This window comes from Semicossyphus pulcher, unplaced genomic scaffold, assembly GCF_022749685.1.
Source record: "Semicossyphus pulcher isolate SPU_LCO1_2020_fin unplaced genomic scaffold, fSemPul1.0.p SCAF_16, whole genome shotgun sequence".
Lineage (NCBI taxonomy): Eukaryota > Metazoa > Chordata > Actinopteri > Labriformes > Labridae > Semicossyphus > Semicossyphus pulcher.
This window is the reverse complement of record NW_027211670.1, coordinates 10,745,046-10,769,415: the sequence shown is the minus strand read 5'-3', so window position 1 is coordinate 10,769,415 and position 24,370 is coordinate 10,745,046. Positions and strand designations below refer to the sequence as shown.

Below are 24,370 nucleotides of genomic sequence, written 5' to 3'. Positions count from 1 at the left end.
GATATATTTACGCTCCCACACAGACGCTGTTATCAGTTATTAACACTAGTTTACCTCTAAAGAGTTTTTTATGTGTTCATTGTTTATTTGATATACACGCGGCTGGAATATAACCGGACAGTATTTGGGTGGCTTTAGTTCGCTGCTTTGTAATCATATTTGGTTGAACTGGCCCTTTAAATCTTCACGCCAGTGCTGCGCAGATCCACCAAAAGAGGGCGCTAGTTTACCAGACATGATGGGCTGCAGAGGAAACGCATGTTACATGAGAAGTGTTATTTAAAAAGTGCAGGTTTTTGGTGAGTGATAAGTGTTAATTTAACAATTTAAATGTTTTGGCACAAGCGTGTAAGCACCGTCAGTGCGTCTTCATCTGCGTGAAGCTGTTTTTATCTGTTTTTGGAGGCAGAAAACTTCCATGTTCCATGTGTGAATGAAAACAGCAGGGGGCGCTGTGCACCGTGATACCAGCTGAAAATGCATGACATGCAGAAAAAGCAGAAAGAGTGAAACATTTTTTAATATAATTTTCTTCCGCAAAATATTCCTCAACGTAAAAAAAAAATAAACATTTGGACTGTTTGGCCCTCCGTACTAACTGCTGTGAAGAGGTGCAGTTCTTTATCATCATTTTCTAACAGTGATGATAACATTTGCATTAACACACACACACACACACACACGGACAGTGTGGAGGAATTCACCCGCAGGGAACATCAGTTGAACGAGTCTTTTACCTATCGCTTCTATCTCTTTCACGTAAAGTTCACTGTCCGCCAACACCTCTGAATGACAATGGGAGTCTGTGGGAGTCCGGCTGGCGGCCTTTCAATAGCCTGAATAAAGTGTGATCTCTAGGCACTGTTAAGAAAACATTGCATACACACATTAAGAGCCGGGGACGGTCTGGCTGCAGGATTAAGCTTTAGGCTGCCATTGTGCTCGAACGTCTTGGTGCCAGTGTGGAGACGATGCAGAGGAACTGGACCCATAGGTGCTTTTAGACAGGCAGTCCTACAGCGAACAGGTAAATACAGTGGACAGGTAAATGCAAATCTAATGGGAAACAAAAAAAAAAAAAACAGGACACTGAGGTATGCGTGCATAGGCGCTCCTGGCTGAAGGCTGGGTTTCACCACGACTTCGCCTGGAGCGCAAGAAGGGGGGCAAAGCGCGCAGCCAATGAGGAGCCAGCATCCAGCCCATTCTCTCTATAACTCTGTGTCACAGGGGCTGAGCGATGCCACAACCGAGTTTCTACAGCAGACTGAGTTTCAGTGGACTATAAGCTCTCTTAAAGTCGTGCGTCAATACGCGCGCACAAACCAGTTCTTTAGCGCAATTTTTTGCTCTACGCACCAGAACCAGAGAAATCCACGAGTGGATCCTTTTTTTCTTCCTGGGGGCTGCTTTCACAATGAGCGCCGGACAGACGTATGAGAAGAAGATTGCGTGTATTTTGACCGATCTACCAGGATCTATGAGTTGCCACCCGAACTCCAAGGACTCTCCAACTCTGCCCGAGTCCTCGGTGACGGACATGGGCTACTACAGCGGACAGACGGCGCACGGGCAGCACGAGTACTATCAGAGTCAGGCGTACGGACAGCCCATGAACTCTTACCATCACCAGTTTAACCTGAACGGCATGGGAGCCGCGGGAGCGTACGCCACCAAATCTGAATACCCGTACACGAACAGCTACAGACAGTTCGGACATTACAACAGAGATCACCTGCAGGCCTCGCCTCCGAGCTCAGGTAAATGAGGGGAAGATTGTTTATCTACAATTGTGTTTGCAGCCAGCGCGCGTAATGCTGTCTGTGCGTAAAGTCTTGTTAACAGAGCCATGTTTTCTCTTTATTCTATTTTATGTTTTAAATATCCTTAAATGTAGGAAAAAAATATTACAAATATAAGACAATAAAAATGCAGTGTGACACGCGGACTGCAGTCAAATTAAACGCTTTCTCCTCCCTTCATGTCTCCATAAACGTGACTTCAAACTGTCAGTGTATCCACGCGCACATACATGAGATATTTTTTCAAACCTGCAAATGCACTAACATTTTCTCAGTGGCCGATCTGCCGGCTGGTGTTAATGTTTCTAACAGCCCGCCTGTGAAGGAGGCAGCCATTCACATCTGGCCATAAAACAATAATGGTTTGATTAAAGCTAATAATATTCGCTTCATCAGTTTTTACATGTTGCCGCTGGCCTGACAAACTGGAGCTCAGACAAAATACAATTTCGCTTTGATTTTTGTTTCGTGGCAGGTTTTAGTTTTGCTCTTTGGAGTTTCTGTATTTTAGTTTTTAACTTTAAAGCAGTTTTGCTGCTTAAATATGAAAGAATATTTCTCATTTTGAATTTTAAAATGAGTTTTTACGCAGAAAATATTCCCACATCATCTCTTTGTATTTTATTGTGAAGGTGTCACTTTTATTTCACTCTGCTCGATGCTTTTTTAGACTTTCCTGCTGCTTTTCTTTATGGGTTATTTTATGAAAATATTTGTTGTATTTTTGCAGTGAAAGAAGAGCCGGAGCCTGAAGTCCGCATGGTGAATGGAAAGCCGAAAAAGATCCGCAAGCCGAGGACGATCTACTCCAGCTACCAGCTCGCTGCTCTGCAGAGACGCTTCCAGAAGGCGCAGTACCTCGCGCTGCCCGAGAGAGCGGAGCTGGCGGCGCAGCTCGGCCTCACCCAGACACAGGTGAGCAGCCTAATCCGGTCTAACACAGTTTTTTTTTTAAAATGTAATCGATATTTTTAGAGTCACGTGAGTCAGGGCTTCCAGATTTGGCAAACAATCTGCTCTGTAATTATCCATCCGTGCGTAATTATGCACAACAGACTCTGGATTTCTGTATCTCTGTTTGATACACTTTATTTAAATCAATTTAAATAAATCAACGCCCTGCTTCCTCTCACTTAAATGTAACATTTTCAATCGGTGGAGGAGCAATCTAAATATTCTGCAGCTCCTTATCTTTGATTTCTTGTCGTGTTTGTATTAATGCTGACACTACTTTTCTCTCAGGTGAAGATCTGGTTCCAGAACCGGAGGTCCAAGTTCAAGAAACTGTACAAAAACGGCGAGGTTCCCCTGGAGCACAGCCCCAACGCCAGCGACTCCATGGCCTGTAACTCCCCGCCTTCCCCCGCAGTGTGGGAGAACAGCACCCCGCAGAACACCCCGATCAGCAGACCTCAGGTGCCGCAGCCGACGCACAGCTCGTCGCCGCCTTACCTGGAGGATTATAACAACCACTGGTACCAGCAGGGATCGCATCTACAGCACCCGGGCACCGTGCACCACCCGGTCCCGCAGCAGAGCGTCGGAGCTGTTTATTAACACTGACTCAAAGGCAGATCCGTCTCCTCAGATGTTTCCAAAACGAGGCCTCTCCGCAAAGACTCTGCAGAGCGAACCGGGAGCAGGCCTGACGTGAAACGTTGCTTTTGGTTTTTGGATGATCAACAACCTTTCAGAACTTTTCATTCAAAAGCACATGAGGGATTTCCGATCGCTTGTGGCAGCATATTTAACGGACATCTGGCGTGGTTTTTTAAATTATTTATCGCTTCTGTTGTATTTCCTTAACTCCTTTTGTAAATGAATATGCAAAGTTTTTGTTTTTTTTAACAAGTAGCCTAACCACAAAGCGAATATTGACAAAACTGTGCAGTTGATCCATGCTACATTCAAATCATGTGTTTGTAGAGAGCGCGTCATGAAAGAAAAAGAAAAACACTCAGGTCATATTTATATGGATTTGTACAAAGCGTCGAAGGCTGTAAATATGTGTTTATATGCAGAACCACTATGATCCTATTTGTCTGAGAGGGAACGACTGCACTGTGGTGCTTCCAGAACCATTTTCATCTCCATGTAATTAGTTCACTTGTTGCCTTCTTGTCAATTGAATAAAGGTGTTACTTGCATGTTGTGTCTCCAGCCCCTTTATGAACAGTTATAGTCTTTTAAAGATGCAGGATGATGACACGCAGGGTCAGCGTGATCCACGCCACTTTTAATACAACTTCCGGAACATTTAGCTAAGATGAACTCTTTTCCATAGATGTTTAATTAACTAGATAACAATCTGCTCGCTCTTAAAGCATCTTTATGTATATTCACGCCGCGTATTCAGGAGACACTCTCACACTTCGTTTATAATCGACATTTAATTATAATCCACGCACCTGTAGACTAGTCAGAAATACTTTATTAATCCCCGGGGGGGAATTCGGGACTCCACACTGATGATTAAAGTTACACACTATTTAAAGAGGTTGTAATCACACTGATTACTATCCATGTACATGTCGTGGTTAAGTCATTTCAAAACAAAACAAAACAGGAAGTGTAACTCGTTTTGTCTTTGCAACACATTTGTGTCAAACTCATTACTTCCTGATTAAAACTTTTACATCTCATTGACCCAGAAAGGTAATAGCTGCAGTTTTTGCGCAGAGTAGAGGACTATCAAAGTGTCTGTGTCCGTGTCTGTTTGGTTCCCGTGAGCTGCGTGCAAAGCGCTACGTAGGAGGCGACACACCAGCAGACATGTTGGAGTCACTCGGTTTTATTACTATTCTGCTGCCAGATAACAAGAGAGAAGTCAGCACGTTACACACACGCACACACACACACACACACACACACACACAGAGAGAGAGAGAGAGAGAGAGGGGGAGAGAGAGAGAGAGAAGGTGGGGGCGGATGAAGTCTGTCGCCGAAGGGGATCTCTCGCGCGCGCACGCACACGCGCACAGCAGGATGATAGAAAGGCTGCCAAATATTGAAGGTATAAGAAAACACAAGCCCTTTGTACTTTCTCACTGTTTCACTTTAGATTTCATTACACTTGGAAAAGTAGTTCCCTGGAAAAACCTCCGAGACTGCTGATTAGCAATTGGTTTTTTTTTTTTACACGTTGGCTCATGGGCATTCATGTCATGACGCACTTTTTAGCCAATATGAAAGAGAATGCTGCGCACATCATGATTAAACATGTATTTTTCGTCAAAGGAGTGTAAAGGTGTTCCCAGGTGATCATGTATAGCGTAACGGGAGCGTGTGTGGCACGTGTGAAACCTAGGGAATAAACAGCGTTATCAATTAGCACAGAGGTGCCGCATAAACATGACAACTGCCGCGATAATGACTGTTATGACAGCGACAATGAGACAGTCAGAAAAACAACAAGCGTCCCTCTCTGAGAGTTCACAGCTAATAACTAGCGACAGTGAACAAGTGTGGCCGCATAAACACGCGTTATTAAAGAGTGTGCGTAAAACGTACACGATGGAGAAGCTGCTGATGGCGAGCTCATCCACATGGACCACCAAGGCGCGATTACGCACGGAGAGGAAGACGTACCCATGACGGCTTTATAGTGACTTTATATCCTTTTTAAGTCAGCAGAATGGAATGCGACCAGGACTGAAGGTGATGAAACTTTGGGGCAACTTTACCATCATTTCAGAACATCACAGCTTCAAACGAGGATTTAGATTCTGCAACCAGTGTGTCCTACATGTTATTCTCTTTAATAAGATATGTTTTAGGATTTTCTTTCTTTACATAACAATATATTGCAATATGATATATTCTATTATATATATTATATGAACTCTAATACAAATACTGATCAAAGAGTGCCACTTTTTGGTGTAAAATAAAGTCAAATACAATTTTATAAATTATTTAAATAGTTTTATATACATTTTTATATAATTACATAATTTCTTTGGCCAAATATTTTTCACCTCGTTGTATAATTCTATTATGATTTTATATATGAGCTGAGTTACACCGGAAATGCTGACTAAGCTTTACCTTGACGTCATTTAAAAACAACGAGTCATATTTTTTTATTGTTTTTAGACTGAATTTAAGTTGAACTTTTGCGGTTATTTCATTGAAGCAGTATGTTGTCATATTTATTATGTAATATTTACACAGATTTACCTTTTTATTTATTATTTTATTTATAATCTGTAATTCATTATTCATAGTTTGAGTGTTTTTTTAAGGACTTTAGGACCAACATTAAGATTTTGCCACAAAGGATTCCAGTGCATTCCTTGGATCTTTATTAACATTTAATATATTCGAAACACTGTAAATATGTCAACCAAACTTCACTCACATTCTCAATGATTCTGCCACAACAGCTCTGATTCCTCTAACGCCTTCTATTTGCTTCACTCACCCTGATCTGAGCTCCAGCTGTCCTCAGCGTCTCTCATCGTCTCCCCTCACTGTGCCGCTCTGACAGCAGCAGCCAGATTACTATTGCCTTTTAATATCAATGAAATCTCATCAAGCGAACATGTGAGCTCCCCTCTGCGGCTCCCTCAGCGTGTGTGGCCCTCAGCTCGGGGCTGTCAGGGGAAACATTTGTGCCGAAGACAAACGTGTGTTTGCTACAGGCTGCACTTGTGTGTGTGTGTGTGTGTCCATATATGTCATGTGAAAACATTAACGAGTGTAAGTAGCCGTGGAGGTGGAGGTGAACTGTTGAACTTGAATGTGATCCTGCATGGCACAACATCACAGCACCCTAAATAGAGCCGCTGCCCGGGCCCCCTATCAGCTCCTCTCCCTCCTCCCTTCATGGAGCAGTCAGCAGGGTGGTGTTGGCACTTGTCTCTGGGGTGGGTTTAGGCGGAGGTCGAGAACTGAAATGCATCCACAGAAAGACCTCCAGCAGCTGTGCAGCTCCCTGTCCGGGCCTCGGCTGCATTAGGATCACTCACTCTCTCCATTTTGCTGTAAAGTGGGATGAAATGAAGGCAGAGAGGCATCTTTGACAGCTGCGGACTCCTGAACCCTAACTGACCTCAGACCAGGGGGCCAGGGGCCGCGCTGGACTGGGTGCTGCTGCTTTACAGCCAGTCATCACATCAGGATAAAGACCTTCCTGAACCTGAGGGCACAGTGCTGCTTAAACATCAGCTCATCTTTATATACAGACTGAAAATATTTATTACAAACATTAGAATCAGCAAAAAATCTGTAAAAGAATGCAAATGGGAAAAGGTGGATTTGCTGCTTTAAAATCATTATGTGTGTTTGGCTGCTTAAATTCAGCTGAGACATTGTGCGTCAGAATAAGACGCCAGGGGCCAGAACAAAGCGTCGATATTTAACGACCTTGGATGAGAAAGTGTAATCTAATCTCAATGTGTGTGTGTGTGTGTGTGTGTGTGTGTGTGTGTGTGTGTGTGTGAGCCATTCATTCTCTACAACACCTGAAAGGAAGTTGTATTTCCTGCTGTTTAACAAGTCTTTGTGTGTCTGGCCTGCTGAGACCCCAGCAGATATATCTTGTGCGTCAATATTTGACGAACTGAGATGAAAATAAAAACACATTAGAAATACAAGGTTTGAACGGCATTTAATTGTTCGTGTGCGCCTGCGCTTAAAACGCCAAGGGCCCTTTGGCAAGCGAAGATATCTGACAACTATCGGGATTAAAAACGCATTGAAAATACAGTGTTTTGAACCTATTCTCAGCGCGAGCCTGCGTGCATACATGTATTCATTCTACTCGACAACAAATGTGAGAAAAAGCAAGAAAGACGACAACTTTACGTGTTTGTGTGTCCGGCCTGCTTAAATCCTAAAGTATATTTTGTGCGTCTAAATGAGACGCCAAAGGGCGCTGACAAAAAGCGTCGGTGTTTGATGACGTAGATGACAACGCATGGTAAATCCGGTGTTTTGAAGCTAATCTAAATTCTTGGATCGTGTGTGTGTGTGTGTGTGTGTGTGTGTGTGTGTGTGTGTGTGTGTCATGAATTTATTCTCTGCAACAGGGAAGCTGCTCACTATTACCCTGGACGTCAGACCCCTCACGTTAATAACAATAATCACCTCAGAGACCTGCTCTCCGTTCGTCCATTCAAAGAAATGGTTTAATAACACGCTATTTCCCCTCTCACTGCTATCCTGCTATTAAAACTCATCACACTCCTCGTATCTGACTCCGCACCACTGATACACTCGCCTTTTTCACCACCCTTTAACCCATCTCCCGTCTTCCGTCCCCTCCTCTTAGCTTGTCTATTACACAACCTTTTCACTTTCCTTTCAATCTGCCTGCGTGATAATTGCCCCCCTTCCTGCTCCTACACTGTCTGTCCAACTGCACGAGCCATTATTCTAATCTGGAGATGTGAAATTGCCTGTAATTTTCCCTGATGCCCCGTCACTTGGTGCAGCAGTTCTCGCCTCTTCTTCTTCTTCTTCTTCTTCTTCTTTCCCAGGGCCCGCGTGCTCACCAAGGCACATAATGATCAGGAATGAGGAAAACAGGGGGCACGAGGGCGCATATATATGTGAAGAAAGAGATGTTAATGTAACACAAAGCGAGGATCAGGATGGAGGAGTGAAAACACGGCGCTGTGGTGGGGCTTTGTTCTGGGCTGCAGACCTCCTGAACCGGAACTCTGGGACCAAGGTAGGACTGGACTGCGTGCGCGTGGCCTGTACGACGGAGCGCTCTCGTGAGGTGATAGTCAGAGCAGCTCGATTGCAGTTAGAAATTAAATGTAGCTTTTGTATTAAAGAATCTTTGTGAGTGTTTAATAGAATGTTTTCTATCTTAAAAAAATGTACCAAATCTCATCTGGAAAAGTGTATATTTTAAATCAAGCGTATTTATCGGTATTTTGATTTAATTTGGTGACGTTTTTTGCCTGAATTGTGCTAGAAAGCCTCTGTTGATGGATGAAGATTGACCTCTTGAACCTCAATAAGTAATGATGAATCAAATTGGATGTTTTTCTATTTTCTAAAAGGAGGCTATGGAGTTGGAACAATGTTTTTTTTTTATATTTTACCATTTCTGTATTTGCGAGAAAACACACGAATTTTGCAGCCTGACATTTTTTTTTACTAGACTTTTTTTCCCCCTGCAATGAATCCGCTCAGGGGGGCGTTAAAATATACCTCACTGACGCAACATTAAATGCATTTAAAGGGTTCTGAGAGGCTGCACAGTGTTTTAATAACGCTGCTGTTGGGTTACCTCAATAACCCTTAGACCATTTGAAATCACACATTAGGAGCTACACCTAGCATACATGTGCAGTATTTAACTAATCAAAAATATTTTTAATACAAGAAATATGAAAGGAAAAAAAACTCGCATGTATTCCCCGTGTGTGTGACGTCACACAATTAGTGTTTGCCACACAGCCAAGGCAGCAGGGTGACAAATGAAGATAAAAAGAGGTCGTTGCATGTTGCCTTAACGCTCTATTCGGCTACATTAAACACAGCTTAACTCCACCAGCAGCTCCCCCAGCTTAATCAACAGCATCATCTTAAAGTGCAGAGCTGTTTGCGAAGACATAAAGAACCAATTCTCCGTGTTTAAACAGTGGAAGCGCCCGAGTGTGTAAGTCAGGCCAAACGACTATAAATCAGGCGCGGTTTATTGAAGGGAACAGCAGAGCTATTTGTCATTTTGTTGTGACAACGGCGAGTTTCTGCAGGAGCTCCCTTTGGCACGTGAGCACAGGGAACATATCTTTAAAATGCGGCCTTGCACGTCATTTCTAATCACGGATGTTGCCACACCTTCTGTCAAATAAGGTGGAGAAGTTTATTTTCCCAATGTGAAAAATTAATTTTAGATATTTATCTAAAAAGGGCAAGATATTATTTCTATCTTATTTTTTAAATGATAAAAAAAACTGTCTCCATGTTGCAGTGCTGATTTTTTTAATCCAAAGAAACCGTTGGGATGCAGGTTCAGCCCTCTTGTCCGTGCGTAAAAGTTACATTGGACACAACCACCGTGCTTAAAGGTGGCTCCCCACATCCCTTTGGTATACCATCCTCGGGACTACTTTTTCTCACTTAAAGGGATATTTTCTTGGCTTTACATTTAATGTAACCATCATAACGCATGTCAGTTAACAGTGTAAAAGATATAATATATATATTTCAACATCTCGAGCTGTTTTGACAAAACGTGACAGTTGCAATCGAAGCAGCTCTGCAGGTTTTCTCCGCTGCGCAGGAGTGTTGATGGACAAAAGAAAGCTCTCGTCTCAGCTATGGATTATCACACGAATTAGAAAACGGCACAATATGAGCCACTCCTCACATACTGTACTTTCAGGCTCACAGAGGTTAAACTTCATTGAGCAGCAGCCTCTTCTCTCCCAGTTTGTTGAACTCTCATTGTCTTGAAAGTGAAACAATTCCACACAAGAAATGAATCATAATCCAGCTATTTATTTGCGCAATGCTCGGAGCATTTAATGGAACACGCAGCCAAAACTAATGAAGTCGATCCACTTGATCAATATTTGCCTTTATCCCGAGCCCCTTTCTGTTAACCTGCGAACACGCAGTCCAAATGTTGCAGTGACATTATAACAAATCTAAAAAATACATTTCATGCCTGTTTGGACTTTTCAGTAAAAATTTAATCCAAAACGCAGAAAGACATTAAAGTTCCATTAAACACACATTAAAACAGTTCTGAGAGGAGGCCATGAGAGAAACCAGCTTTAGTTCAGCCTGCACGCGCGCCTCACGCAGGCCCGAGCACCCCGGCCTTCACGCGACAACAACAATCCACTCACATCATCTGAGGCCTGGGCATCGCGTCCTGGTGAGGATGGTGGTTTGGGTACCAGTGACCAAAACTGTTCATGTAGTTGTTCGGGTGCATTTGCGCTCCTTTGGAGACCTCCCACAGCTGGGGGAGGCCGGGGGAGCAGGGGGAGATGGAGCTCGTGCTGTGGAGATGCTCTCCCTCTGATCCGCTGCCATGCTTCATGATCTTTTTGTACTTGGAGCGTTTATTCTGAAACCAGATTTTCACCTAAGAAGGGAGAGAGAATGCGCGTGAGTGTCACTGCGGTGAACAATTAGGAGTGATATAAAAGAATTATAGAGTGACGAGTTTCTTTATGAGCATATTTACCTCAATTAAAGTCAAAACACTTTCAGAGTTGGCCTGAGTTGAACATTTGGGAACAATGATCTCCAGAAACGTTCTCTATTGCTTTTGTAAATCCCTGGCTTACTGCGCATGCATTGATCGCCACTGAGCCGTGTGCGGGATTGTCACTTGCTCTCCATTAAAACTGAGCTCTTTTATTGTTCGCTGCTTTACGAGTCCAATTGTGCATGATGACAGCAACAGGCCGAAACGCAACAATACTTCGGAGTGAAAACAGCCCAAAGCGCGCCGCGGTGGGTCACTGAAATATCTGCTGATCCCGCAGAAACGTTTCTATTTTTACTCGAGAACAATGGTGAGAATATTCAGAAACGGCACCAGAATGCCCAAATGGATCACTCTATAAACTTCAGCAACAAAGGCGGGATATAACTGGGAGATAATTGTTGAGATAATTGTTGAGGGATTAAGAAGAAACTGGGCAGAGGCAGCTCACATTACAGAGTGGAAGCACTTGTTTATCTTTTATTTTGAAACTCCAGTCAGAGAGAGAGAAAGTGTCCTCCTGCGAGAACTATGATAATCTGACAGCGACGCGTGCACCTTTCAGACGCTCACGAGTGCATCTCATAGTGCCAATTTAATGTCCAAAACGCGCGTAAAGACGCACCCTGAAGAAGAGCAGAGGGCAGGTTTTAGCGTCAATCATTGACTTGTTAAAACTAAATATAGAAACGAACAAATATAAATCAATAAAACAAATAAATTAAGACAATTATAATTCGAAAACACTCCTAATTGTGTAATTATATGTATCTGTGGTTCATTCTTCACTCACTGAGAGCACTTTAAGGACCGCGGCTGACAAAGGAAATTCCGCCACGAACACTAAGCACAGTAAATAAGACGAGCATTAAAGGATCCAGTTACAAATCACAACAATTTGCTGTTTCATTTGATCTCCAGATGCGCAATGATCCCTAATAATGCAGCAGAGAAGATGCTTCCTCTAACTCCTCCAGTGTCTCACTCATGTTTTGATTCAGGCTGATCTAAGTTAGATTAAGTTAAGACTTTAAAATATTAATTATAAGCTTTGTTGTTGTTTAATAAGCCACCTGCAGGCCTGTGATTTTAAAGCTGGAAGGTTCTGCTGAATTAATGTGAAGTTAATAAGCACAACCTCCTTTAATAACTTTAGAATAATAACCTAATATGGGGCACATATCTTTAACATCTAAAAGGGATCCATTCATGGTGCGTTCAAGGCCCACCTGAGTCTGTGTGAGGCCCAGTTTAGCCGCCAGGTCCGCGCGCTCCGGTAAGGCCAGGTACTGGGTCTGCTGGAAGCGCTGGTGCAGCGCCTGCAGCTGCAGGCTGGAGTAGATGGTCCGAGGCTTCCGGATCTTCTTCCCTTTGCCATTCAGACGCAGGTCTCCTCTGCTCTCGATCACTGTGGACTTCTCGCGGTCTTGCAGAGAAGAACAGCGAGATGAAATAAGGAGTGTGTTTGTTTTTTTCTGATCTTAAAAATCAAAAATCGAACATATAAAACAACACAGAAGCTCTGTTGATTTGTCACATTTTCAAGATACAAGTCTGTTCAAATAGAGAGCCATATAATGCAACTAACAGGCCCTGCACGCGATGCTATAAAATCCAAAGTCTGAGGGCCTTAAAGCCAAAGAATGCACGTTAGTTAGTAGTAATCCCACAGCAGCAACGCTCTGATTTCAGTTGTTTTATAACAGATCAGGCTTCATGTCTTAGTTATTGATTTGCATGATATTAAAACCGCTGATTATCTACACGCTAAATTGACCTTCCTCGCGCAGAAAATACAAGCGGAATCTTTTTTAACAGGGGAATTATAAGAGCACTCCCACAACATAACAGGCCTGTTATTTACTGAGGCCGCTGTGTTAATGTGCACAAAAAGGAGGGTAAAAAGGGATCCTGAGGTAGGCCCGGGCTGCGAGGCCCACAATTGGAGTTACCCACAGAAAATTATGGTCAATAAAATTAATGGCACCATCTTCCTTCATTATATAACAAGAGATCTAAAGAGGGAGCATCCATGAGAGGCGGTGGTTGGATGACAGGCCTTGTTTGGACACGAGAGCTTTAGTAAAAATGCTCGTGCATTATTCTGTCTTTAGAGATTATATTTATGACTGAAAATGACTGATTGTGTTCACTTTATGTTTATGTTTTAGTGAGCAACTTTTATAACCAGAAAAATGTCAGGAAAACATGCGCGTCCGTGTGCGTAATTGCGCATTAGCATGATGATAAATCACTATTTTACAGCCATTTCAGGATGCAATTATTCAGTACCTGCGTGCTCTGCTCTGCTGTGGGCCAGGCTGCTGCTGCTGTGATTGCTGTGCTGGTAGGGCATGTAAGCAGACGGGGGATGAGCGTTCACCGCGCCGGTGTAGGCGTAGCCCAACGAGCGGCCATAGGACGCGCTGCCAGGAAAAGGACTCTCGTGCTGGGAATGCCCGGCAGCGTGCAAGCCATGCACCGGATAGATGTGGGAGAGTCCGGGGGAGTGCTGCTGGTGCGCCGGATGTCCGTGACCGAACTCCAGAAAGGCCGATTTGGAGGGATCGGAGGCGTTCAGACAGTCAGGCATGAAACCCATAGACATCATTAGCTAATACGCGAGTCCATAAACGCGTCGCTCTGAAGCTGCTTTCATCAGTCCTGTCGGGCAGCGAGGAAAACTTGGAACAAATCCACACTTAAGTCCCGCGCATGGCTCGTGAGAAACAGTCCCCCGCAGTAGAAAGTCACAGTTTGCATGTTCGCGAGTGTTTCGGAGGGAAAACGGATTAAAAGCAAAAAAAGATGATCCTTCTTTACATCACTGCAGAGCCGACATGCTGCGTCAAACACCTCCTGCCTGCGGAGCCGCGAGCACACTGCCTTCAGTCTGCGCGCGCTCTGATTGGTGTGCAGCAGGCAGCTGTCACTGGAGCTCCACCGTGAACTTCATTAACATAAGATACAGGATGCAGCTCTGCAGGAACCTCCTTCCGCTAATCATCAGATTAAATATCAATGGACAGAAATAGAAATCTTATTCTGGTCCATTTTAGGAGGCATCCAGTTATTTATACTGACGAATGAAGCTGCGGAAAACTGCGGAGTTAATATTGTTTTCTTTTGTTTCATGAACACAGATGTGCTGCAGGAGAGGCAGACACTTCAGCTAAATAGATATTTTTACTCTTCAAAATAAAATGTTTATTTTACGTGACAATTAAGTGGGAATTTAAAGAAGCAAGGGTCGACAATTAGAACAAAACACGCGCGATTATTTTATGATATGATACGTGCGATGGTTAATCCATGAGCAGAAAGCATCTTAAAAGAGTTAGACCTGTTAGTCGAGTTTTATCCGGTGTTAACAAATAAATTGAAAGGTGACACAGTTTCTTTTTAAAATTTCATGCGCCAAAAGTCGTTTAAATATTTGTTATAATGACAGTATAATTGTTTTATTAAAGGATCAGTTCACAAATTTGAAATCGAAAACAGGTCACTTTGAATTTTGTACTAAAACATCATTTCCGGCTAAAAAAAGAAACCAAAGAGAATTTCATGAACTTCACAGTGACTGAAAAATCCTCACAAATTCACAAAGAAACCTTTTCTAATAGAATTTATATTTATATATATTATTTGGGGAAAATTTCAGCAAAAGGTTCACATAATAATCGTTACATTTCTGCAAATTTCTGCAGAAAAATCAGATACACACATCAGTTTTCTGTAGACAGAAGGTCGATTACACACATCTTTAATTAGCATGCTTTGTGCTTGTTTTGTGCAGGAAATATTACCCCTAATTAAAAATTATATATTAAACTAGTAGCTGGATAAATGCTGTAATGTTACTGCAGTGTATTCACAGAATTTGTACGATTCCTCTGAGAGTGAATGATGGTGTAAATGTTCAGTAGGTGACAGAAGGAAGAAAAACTCTCAGAATGTTTTTTTTTTCCAGTTTTATAATAAAAATATATTCAAGTATAAATAATTTAAATAACATGTCACTCACGTCATTTCTAACCAAACTTCAGGGTTTATAAAACAAGGCAACACAAACGCTGCAGACTGCAGAGTCAGCACAACTCCACAAGGTGCATGTGGACATACTGTGGGTGTTGGGGAGAAAATGGCGACCGCAGAATCAAAGGGCAGCCCTGTCTCCACGTTTCAGCCTCTGTTGACTCACTCTCAAGCAGAGTCAACCCACAGGTGGAGAAAAACACAGTGGGAGGAGGACATCCTGCCTCTGAAGCTGCTTTTTCACTGAAATCTGACAGACACAGATCTCATCTGAGCGGGTCACATGTCGGCTGCAGTCGAATCATAAACAGAGTGTTTGGTGGGCTGAGCGCGGTGCTGAGCTGCTGTCCAACCCCGTCATTTTGGTCATGTCCTGCCCTGCCTGCATCTAACCCAGCAAGCAGCAGCAGCAGAGGCAGCAGCAGCACTAAAGGCCTGCTGGGAGCTGGAGCGCTTCCCGATTCCCCACAGGCCTCAGCTGCAGCCAGAACAAAGCCACAAATTATTATCATAGTAAAATTACAGTCACAATAATAAAAAGAAACGGCTGCTGAGCTGAGAGGCAGGTTTGTGACTTCACACATGAGGCGCTGCAGCTGTAAATCCTCATTAACGTATACGAGAAAGCAGCACTGGTGCTATTAGAGAATTACTACAACACTATTTATATTATGGCAGCAATATTTGCAGTTTGCATCCAGTGAACAAAAGATTTCTGTTAATACAATATGAGCAGGTTAGAGCCTGCATGTTATCAGTGGATGAACAGACTTTGTGACTGTAGCTATATAAAGGAGTTGTTTCGATACTGATACCAGTATCGGTATCGGCCTGTTACATTGCCTAAAATGCGGTATCACATGTGTACAATAACAAACATAAATAATGCGGTGCTAGCATAGAGCATGATGTTAGTCAAAGCTAACAAAATGTACCAGAGGGATTCTTGGTATCAGGCGCTAATCAAGTATCGGTTTTGGAATCGTATATCACTAGGAAAAAAAAACGGTATCTGAACATCTCGTTGCATTCAATTTTTTTTTAGCCACAGCAGTTTGCACCCAGTGACTCAGAAATTTCTGTTGCTATAGAATGAGCAGGTGTTGCATTTATAGCCCCTGTTATCAGTGCGAAACTATCTTTGTGGCTGTAGTAGAGTTGTTTCTGCCAATACAGCCTCAAATGCGATATCGGATAACCGTGAGTAAGCAAGTCAATGCATCAATCCGATACTGTAACCAACTAGCCCCCACTAGCAGAGATTGTAATGTGAGTCAAAGCTAGCAAAGTGTCAGCTATCAGAGCTTTTCCACCAACATGTTGAAGATTTTTTAAATTGTACTGATATCAAAGGAGGTGCTTATATCAGCAAATACTGAAGTCCAGGTGCTGGAATCAGAACAGATTGTAACACCTCTGCTGTGGCTATAAGTAATTTACTGCAACATTATTGGGATAGTGGAAATATTAGTAGTTTGCACCCAGAGATTTTTGTTGTTATAATATGAGCAGAATCAGAAACAACCTTTCTTGCTAGTTATATACTAGAGTTGGTTAGATACCGATATCACTATGGGTATCGATATCGGTTTTTCTTCCAGTATGCCAGTCAATGCATCGATCCGATAGCATAACCAGTTAGCCCCGCAAATCAACTGGTTTCAGGTGAATTATGATGTGACAAAACAAAACCAAACAGTGTGTTTATAGCGGAGAGTTTAAAGCTAGCTAAATCTGGCGTTGGTTAGCTCAGCGGTTAAATCGCAGCTCATGTACAGAGGCTACAGGTCCTGATGCTGCAGGCAGCTCGCCGCGTGTCATCCCCACTCTCTCTTCCCCTGTTTCCAACACTGTATCCACTGTCCTCTCTATAAATAACGGCACAAAAATATGATAAGTGTATTTTCTATTCACACATACACTGGTATGGAGGGGAACTCGGTATCGGCTAATACTCAAGTCTAGGTATCGGTATCATGAAGGAACAAGTTGTAAAGAATAAACTGCAACATTATTGTTTTTTGTAGCAATATTTGCAGTTTGCACCCATTTTTCTTGCTACATTATGAGCAGGTGCTGCATTTAGAGCCCAGTGGGAAAACAACCTCTGTGGCTGCAGCTATACTTCACCAGAAAGTCTCACTTTTTGACAGATGAATGGGATCGGGGCGGCCAAATGAAGACAAACAAACTGCGAAAGGCTTTGAAGACACACATGCCTGTGGGCTTATCTGTGCGCACTCTCATGTGAAGCACTTGAGCAGCTGAAGGCCGAAGATTGACTCCTGAATGTGTGAAAAACTTGCAAATCCAAAAGGTGCAGAGAGGGAGAGAAAGAAAGGTGAGCACGCTCTTTAAGGCTTGTAATTACGTCTGTATTAGGGCTGCAGAACAAAGGCGAGCCCTGCAGTCATAGGGCAGGGACCAGTCCTCCCAGAGCCTGCCTTCGTGCACGCAAAGGGATGATGCTAAAAACAGTCCCACTCCTGAACGCAGCCTAGACTCACTGGCGTCTTCCCTGCTGCACTGTGCACATACATCGTCAGAGGTGTGTCTGAGTAAGAGAGAGAGAGCGCACACCTACGTCAAACGCACACACACACATACACAATTTGTCCATCACGCAGCTCTGATGCAGAGTGACAGCATTCTTTGTGTACAAACTCAGAGCACATTCCCAGGAGCAGAGCAACGGCTGTGATCTTCCACCCGCCTGCACATCATGTTTTACAAGTAGAGGCCTCTGTCTGTTGCTGCACGGGGCCCACGAGCTGAAGGCCTCAAGACTCAGACTGACAGTCCGCGACCCCGACAGGATGCCGGGATTTATTATCACAGGCTCAGCTCACCACATAATAGACACCAAGACAGAGACACGACTGAAACCGAGGTTTGACGTGATTCTCCCACCAGAAATGAACCAAAGACAGTGAGGAGAAGCCGTGAGAAACATGCAAATACCTTTAGATAACTTTTTGCTCATTTCTATACAGGTAAAGGATCGTACTTTCACAATAAAAGCCTTAAATCACATCTCTGCTAAAGGCCTGCACTGCCAACCTGTTTCTTTTGGAAGTGATTTTAAAATATATTATATAAACTATATATACTATTTATACTTTAATGACATTGCTTCTCAATAAATCAGAGATCTTTATTTTCCAAACTAAACTTTATAACTCACTTCCTATTGGATGTCAAAATTGCAAGCCCTCTGTGCATTTGAAAAGGAAATTGAAGACCTTATTTTGAAGATCTTATTCATTAATTTGGCTTTTATTTTGAAATAAATGTATAACTTGAGTCTACAAAGTTGGTGTTTATTTGTCTTATTCAACTTTTTACTGATTTGTACTATTTATTTGTAACATTTTATTGTTTTTTGTAGCACAATTTTAGCTAATGTCAATTTGTATTCATATTTTGTCGTTTGTTCCTATTTGAAGCACGTTGGGCTGCTTGTTTGTATGAAAAGTGCTATATGAATAAAGTTTAGTACTTTGAATGGCTTTTTAAAATCCTTTTAGATCTAAAAATCAGCCCATGTGGAGCCTCTGCTTCCCTGCTTTGTTAACAAATCTTATTCTGATGGGTCAAGTTCACATCTCCTCCACTCTGAATAAGCAGATGTCTGTCATTCCCACTGTACGAGGCGCCTGTTTTCCAATCCTTGTGCATCAACAAAGCCTGTGCAAACAATAGGATTTACGTTTTTCTCTGACTGCTTTCTGCCTCAGGAAAGAGAAGAAGAGGAGCCGCAGCCGAGCAGAGGATGAAGGGCCCTAATCTCTCCTCCAGGCGCCCATCACATAGGAACACTCATATCTGCCCGGCCGGCGTCTCATTCCTCAAGTGCAGCCACGTTGCTGCAGATATTTGTGTGTGTGCGTGTGTGTGTGTGTGTATGTGTGTGCTGGCAGCCTCTGAGGGCACGGAGTTCACCGCTGATCACTCATGCGTGAAACTCTTGGCACTTACAGATCAAAATGTTGGTTCAGCTGATTAAAAAAGAAACCTGCTTATGCTATTACATTAGTTTATCATGTAATCGACTTTGGCTACTTAACTACTTACTAATGTAACCTCCAATTCATGAGTGTGTATCAAATGTGCGCCTGACACGAGTTGGATTGACTGGTTTATTGATTTCTATATTTATGGATTTTCAGTTTAAAGTTTGCCTTTCAAAATAAACATGGGCGGTAATTGCAGGGCTGCTGCTGGACTGACAGCTTTAAAGTGAGCAGTTTGTAACGTGGTGTCGAACATTTGATTGATTTGTGGTGAAAACTTCCAGAAATTCCAACGTCAAATTTTTTTCAGTGATTATGGGAAACATTTTCTTTTTTCTATTTAAATGTCACTTTTAAATAAGATTTAATAAAGATATTTAATATTCAAAAACGTTGTCATCCATTATTAATTATCTTCCCTTTCAAATTAAAAGTCAGGTGTGGATTTTATATTTTTTTCATTTGTATTGTGAATATTAGGCCGTAATAAAACTCTCAAAACTCAAGTGCTCTTTGCTTATGTGTGAGCACCAAGTTGTGTATAAAACGTTTAGAAAACAGAGTTAAATAAGGGTGTTTTAATTATTTTTTTTGTCTGTTTTCCTTTTTATTATTAAAATACAAAATAACTAAGAATATTTATGTCTAGTATTATTATATTAGAAGTGTTGGCACCAAAAGAAAGGTGAATAGCATTTTTATTATAACACATATACCTTTTTAAATTAAGAAAATAAAAAAGTTATCGTCTGCATTTCTTTTCAATAAAGAAAATATCAAGGACAAAAAAAACATTCCTTTACAAATAAAACAAATAGTTTGTTTTTAAATTGCGTTTTAAATTATTATTTACACGGTAAAAAAAAAAAAAAAAAAGCTCCTTATGTGACCTTTCATGTGTTTCCTGTTTACTTGTATTGTTTTGGAAAATCCTCAAAGCGCCGTTTTTATTGGCCAATTAGAACCGAGAGTCAAATTACAGATTTTAAAGCAAATTAAATCCACCTTATTAATCAGGTGTTTGTCGCCATTTTGATACAAAGAAGAGGGGACAGAATTAGACACAGCGCCTGAAGACAAATAAAAATAAAATAAATAATTATATAAAAGGAAATTACTCTTAAATTGCCACCAAAATCTAACGTAACTCGGAGTGAACACTGCTGCGTGGGAAACGTCGGAGTGTGTCTGCTGTTCTGGCTCGAGCTCTGAATTCATCACTGGCATAATTGTTGCCAGACAGCGGATGACAGCAGCATCGCCCACTGCCGCTGACGGTTAGACTTTAACTTTTAATTGATTGGTTGAATATCGAGGCCTTGGATAGAAAAAACATAAAAACTCGTCTGGAATCCTTTAACCGTAATACGCGGATAAGCCGGTCTCGTGCAACCTGAGCTCAGTGTCACGCGGGGCATCTGATTTTTAAACGGCGTCATTTCAATTGAACGGCGCGCGCTTATGTGTCCAAATTATGCTTTTTTTTTTTTACCCCGCTTTAACCTTCCTCGCTGCTCTGGTTGCGGCTTGAATGCGCATTTGGTTCCAATTGTGAGTGTGGGAGCGGACACACACACAATTTCTAGCAGTTTAATCTCGTGCAGACTCACGCGGGAACATGTCTGCACAGATGCAGCACGGGCCCAGCTGATGGACAGCAGTGGGACAGTAGTGCCAGTGTTGCTAGCTAACAGTGCTCCACATCTGGAACAAAGGAAGCCAGTCTGGGTCTCCCCTCCGTGTTTACAGCTCTGTTGTTTTTTCACACTCCTCACAAAATGTTGCCCAAACACACATTCCTCTCTCAACATGGGGGGAAAAATACTATATTTTTCCACTGTAAATCTTTGCCCCCAGTGCCAGCAAAGGAGGCGGGTAAAGGAAGAACAAAAAAGCTGTTGGCTGGCATGGATCAGAGAGGCGACAAGAGGGTGGCAGGAGTGGCTGGGAGAGAGAGACAGTTGTCTGTGTGTGAGAATCCTGTCTTGCCCGGTGGATGAGATGACATATGAGTTCAGCTGAGGTCAAAACAGCTGGTGGGAGTGGCGTCACGAGCTGCCAGGGCTGCTGACTGTCTGTTTACAAGGATCTGATGAGACATCTATTCTATTTCAAAGGACAACCTCTGATGGCACTTGTGAGAAAAGGAGAGTATGAGGACGGCACTGACAATGTTGTCCAGACGCTCTAGAAACGATAAAATGACTCACAGAGACTGTTTCGCATGAAGAAAGGCCTATAGGTTTAATAATCTGCAGATGTTCGGGTAGAAAAACGACCTTCCTGGTTTCCCGGGATCCTTGTTTTGGATCGCCTGCTGCCAAGAACCTGTCATGAGATAACATTTGTTGTGATTTGGCTCTAAATAAATATTAAATAATGATTTAAAGGATTGATTTTTATCTATGTTCTTCCTTCTCCACAGAGCAGGTGACTTAACAGGCGGAAGTGTAAATACTGAACATACCGGACAATGATTTGCCCAGGGGAGCCACACACACACGCACACCCAATCAACACACAATGACACATGGCTTGGGGTTGCCAGGTTTAAACAGCAGGCCCTGTTAAAGACCGGTTTACCAGGTCCGAGGATTATCCATCTGAAGTTACCGGCCCCTGTGGGTAACGTGAACCCCCCTTTTGTGGTCTGCAGGGCAACAGTGTGCGAGGCGAGTGCAGCTTGAATGCCAGAGGTGAGGGGGGTGAAGAGTGTGTGAGGATGGGGCATCTTGCATCATCTTTGCAGGGTGGCAGGGTTAAGTAACTGTGGGCACAATCAGACAGCATAAATCAGACATTTAAAAATGAACCTTATGAGTCATTTTCAGAAGAAGAAGGTGACTCATGTGTCAGAACAGGTTCCAGCAGCACCTACAGCAGCTCTGCTATATTTTACACAGATAGAGAAATTAATATTTGGCCTGATATGGAGCCTGCACAGCCCTGAAGTCGAAGCTCTTTCTTTATAGCGCCTCAATGGGAGCAAGTTTAAAGGATCAAGTTCAGGTCCTGACAACAAGCCCCGGCTCTGTCAAGTGTTAAGTTCCATTGTGACCTACAACAGGACACAAAGGCCCCGCAGCACCTCGCTGCCTATCAGGTGACAGCGTCACTCAGAGAGGAACCTGGCAAACTGATATTAAGATATGTGTGACGGATACATGTATCAGATGGGTTCTTTTACATGATGCAGCATATAATGGTATGTTTGAGAGTTCCTCTGCCAGTGCACTGTGAGAAGATTCATTAACAAATAAAGCACTGCTTGGAGTTTTCTGGAGATTAGTAGTTCAAAATGATGCAACATTTTATAACTTTATTTATATATAAAGTTACAAAATGTGGCATCATTTGTTAATGAATCATTTTACAGTACATTTAAGTTACATTTATTGACTTTAAGTAACTGATGTGATGCAAATTTTCCCTGGATTTCTCATTCTTTTTATACTTACAATTATCGTTAACAGGACCTACTTACAAATGTCATACAATATTTTCCCCAGCTTATATTAAAGCAGTCGTGCTCTAATCTAAAAGACAAATAATAATTCCTGATATGACATCCTGATGTTAAGAAATCAGTTTGAGGCGACAGACAGTTGGTAAAGTTGAGACAGAATTTAAGAACAAATTAAAGGTTTTTCTTAGGAATCACAATTATCTTTTAAGAATTTGATAGGAAGTAAAATGAGAAAATTCAAAAACCTAAAATAAAACATTCTTATGGCAAATTGGGGCAGAAGAAAAAACAACACAGACACCTTTAAGTTGGTATGGTAAAGATGGCTATTATAGTTGGAAGTTTGGCTATTTACATATTAATTGTCGGGACGATCAGCTCTGGGTCTTGCCCGGACTTGTCCTTTCACATGTAGCAGAGGTAGGTCGAGGGTTGCCGACTGGGTAGAGTGTATAGGACATGAAGAAGGGCTTGTTATATTGATATCAACTTAAAACAGCCGTCATTACAGACATGTGTTTGGACGTTTCCGAAATGTCATCAAGAGTGAAAAGAAATATAAAGGCAACAAGAAAAGAGTAAGAAGCAGCAACATGAAACATTAACACACACTCGCTAACTGTGACTGGCCCGGACAATTACCTGCTCAATTCATGCATCGCCTCAGTCGGACATAAATCATATCAGGGAAATAGCAGGATTAAGAAATAGGTTTAACTGATTTGGACATTCCCTCTCTCTTAGCTCAGATTTTGGCCTCCACCAACTCCTGATGGAAAGATCATATCTTATTGTTAGCTGCTAAATACTCCACTTCAGTCACTGCATCCAGAGATACCTGAAATGACCACGACCTTAACATCACATTACATGGTGGTGGCTGCTCGTATTGAGTAAATTAGAATAAAATAAATAAAAATAAATGTGTAAATGTATATTACATGCCAGTATCTTAAAATCAATGCCAAAGGAAAGTCTATAAGTATGTTTGTCATGGTGGGCACGAAGTCTTTAGAAAATAAGGTTGAGTGGTAAAGTGAAGTCCTTTAAGGTGGAGGCAGGACGTGACGTTTGGGTCCAACAAATACAGGATTCACCCCAAGTTTAATGTGAGACCAAAAATCATTGTAGCATTATTTACGTTTAGGTTTTTTTTTTTTAGGTTAAATAACGTTACTCATGTCAGGTACTCACAGAATGGGACTTAGCAATAAACTTTACTGATGTAAATAACCTAAAATCCAGAATATACGTTTTCTGTAGCTATTTATTAATATAAACGTGTTGTTTCAACTCACATTATAATACACACAAATTACAGCCCTCCATCAGTTTTCACCATGTCGAGTTTGCAGCCCTGCTAGCTACCTGTGCTGTTGTTGACCTCAGCCTATGGTAACGTTGATTGTTGTGAGGATGGCGACGGCACAGGCAATGACGCCGCACGTCCGTAACGAAGGTTTAGCTAGATTATAGCTCCATCGTCTGGGTAAAATACACGATAACATACCTCTCTCTGCATTTATACTGGTCGCACGCAGCCCCCTTTTTGATTAAAAAAAGTATTAAAATGATAAAAGTGCGTCTTATGCACCAAATTTGACGGTACTCATTTTAACCCAAAACATGATACAGATTGAAGAACAGAACATGTTGGTGCTAACGTGTTAAAAAGCAGTCTTCATGTGGGCTTGGCCTGTCATTTCAACATACGATGTGCCACCACAAAATGCATTATTAAGAGTTTGTCATCATTTTACAAATCTGAGACTGTTAGTTCAACAGCTAGTTGCTGTCACTTTGTGCATTACCTGCCCAGTACCAAGAGCAGAGACAGAGGTATATGCATAGAGAGAGAGCTTGTACAAGG

At 42.2% G+C, this 24,370-nt stretch overlaps 2 protein-coding genes across 2 annotated transcripts; one reads left to right on the top strand and one right to left on the bottom strand.

Moving 5' to 3' along the window:
* The first annotated feature begins 1,255 nt into the window (after positions 1–1,255).
* Positions 1,256–3,949, top strand: dlx3b (distal-less homeobox 3b). The gene is made up of 3 exons (XM_069664487.1): positions 1,256–1,760; positions 2,533–2,717; positions 3,045–3,949. The coding sequence occupies exons 1-3, from the start codon at positions 1,418–1,420 to the stop codon at positions 3,357–3,359; spliced, it is 843 nt and encodes a 280-aa protein (XP_069520588.1). The 5' UTR covers positions 1,256–1,417; the 3' UTR covers positions 3,360–3,949.
* A 6,300-nt stretch (positions 3,950–10,249) lies between these two features.
* dlx4b (distal-less homeobox 4b) lies at positions 10,250–13,856 on the bottom strand. Its single transcript, XM_069664587.1, has 3 exons — positions 13,279–13,856; positions 12,216–12,412; positions 10,250–10,860 (listed from the first exon to the last, which is right to left on the bottom strand). The coding sequence occupies exons 1-3, from the start codon at positions 13,595–13,597 to the stop codon at positions 10,615–10,617; spliced, it is 762 nt and encodes a 253-aa protein (XP_069520688.1). The 5' UTR covers positions 13,598–13,856; the 3' UTR covers positions 10,250–10,614.
* Positions 13,857–24,370: the final 10,514 nt, after the last annotated feature.

Excerpts from the sequence above, each read along its gene's own strand:
- dlx3b (XM_069664487.1), top strand. The coding sequence starts at position 1,418 with ATGAGCGCCGGACAGACGTATGAGAAGAAGATTGCGTGTATTTTGACC. Across the intron at positions 1,761-2,532 it reads GGCCTCGCCTCCGAGCTCAG|TGAAAGAAGAGCCGGAGCCT; the intron begins GTAAATGAGGGG and ends GTATTTTTGCAG. Across the intron at positions 2,718-3,044 it reads TCGGCCTCACCCAGACACAG|GTGAAGATCTGGTTCCAGAA; the intron begins GTGAGCAGCCTA and ends CTTTTCTCTCAG.
- dlx4b (XM_069664587.1), bottom strand. The coding sequence starts at position 13,597 with ATGATGTCTATGGGTTTCATGCCTGACTGTCTGAACGCCTCCGATCCC. Across the intron at positions 12,413-13,278 it reads CAGCAGAGCAGAGCACGCAG|ACCGCGAGAAGTCCACAGTG; the intron begins GTACTGAATAAT and ends CTTCTCTGCAAG. Across the intron at positions 10,861-12,215 it reads TGGGCCTCACACAGACTCAG|GTGAAAATCTGGTTTCAGAA; the intron begins GTGGGCCTTGAA and ends CTCCCTTCTTAG.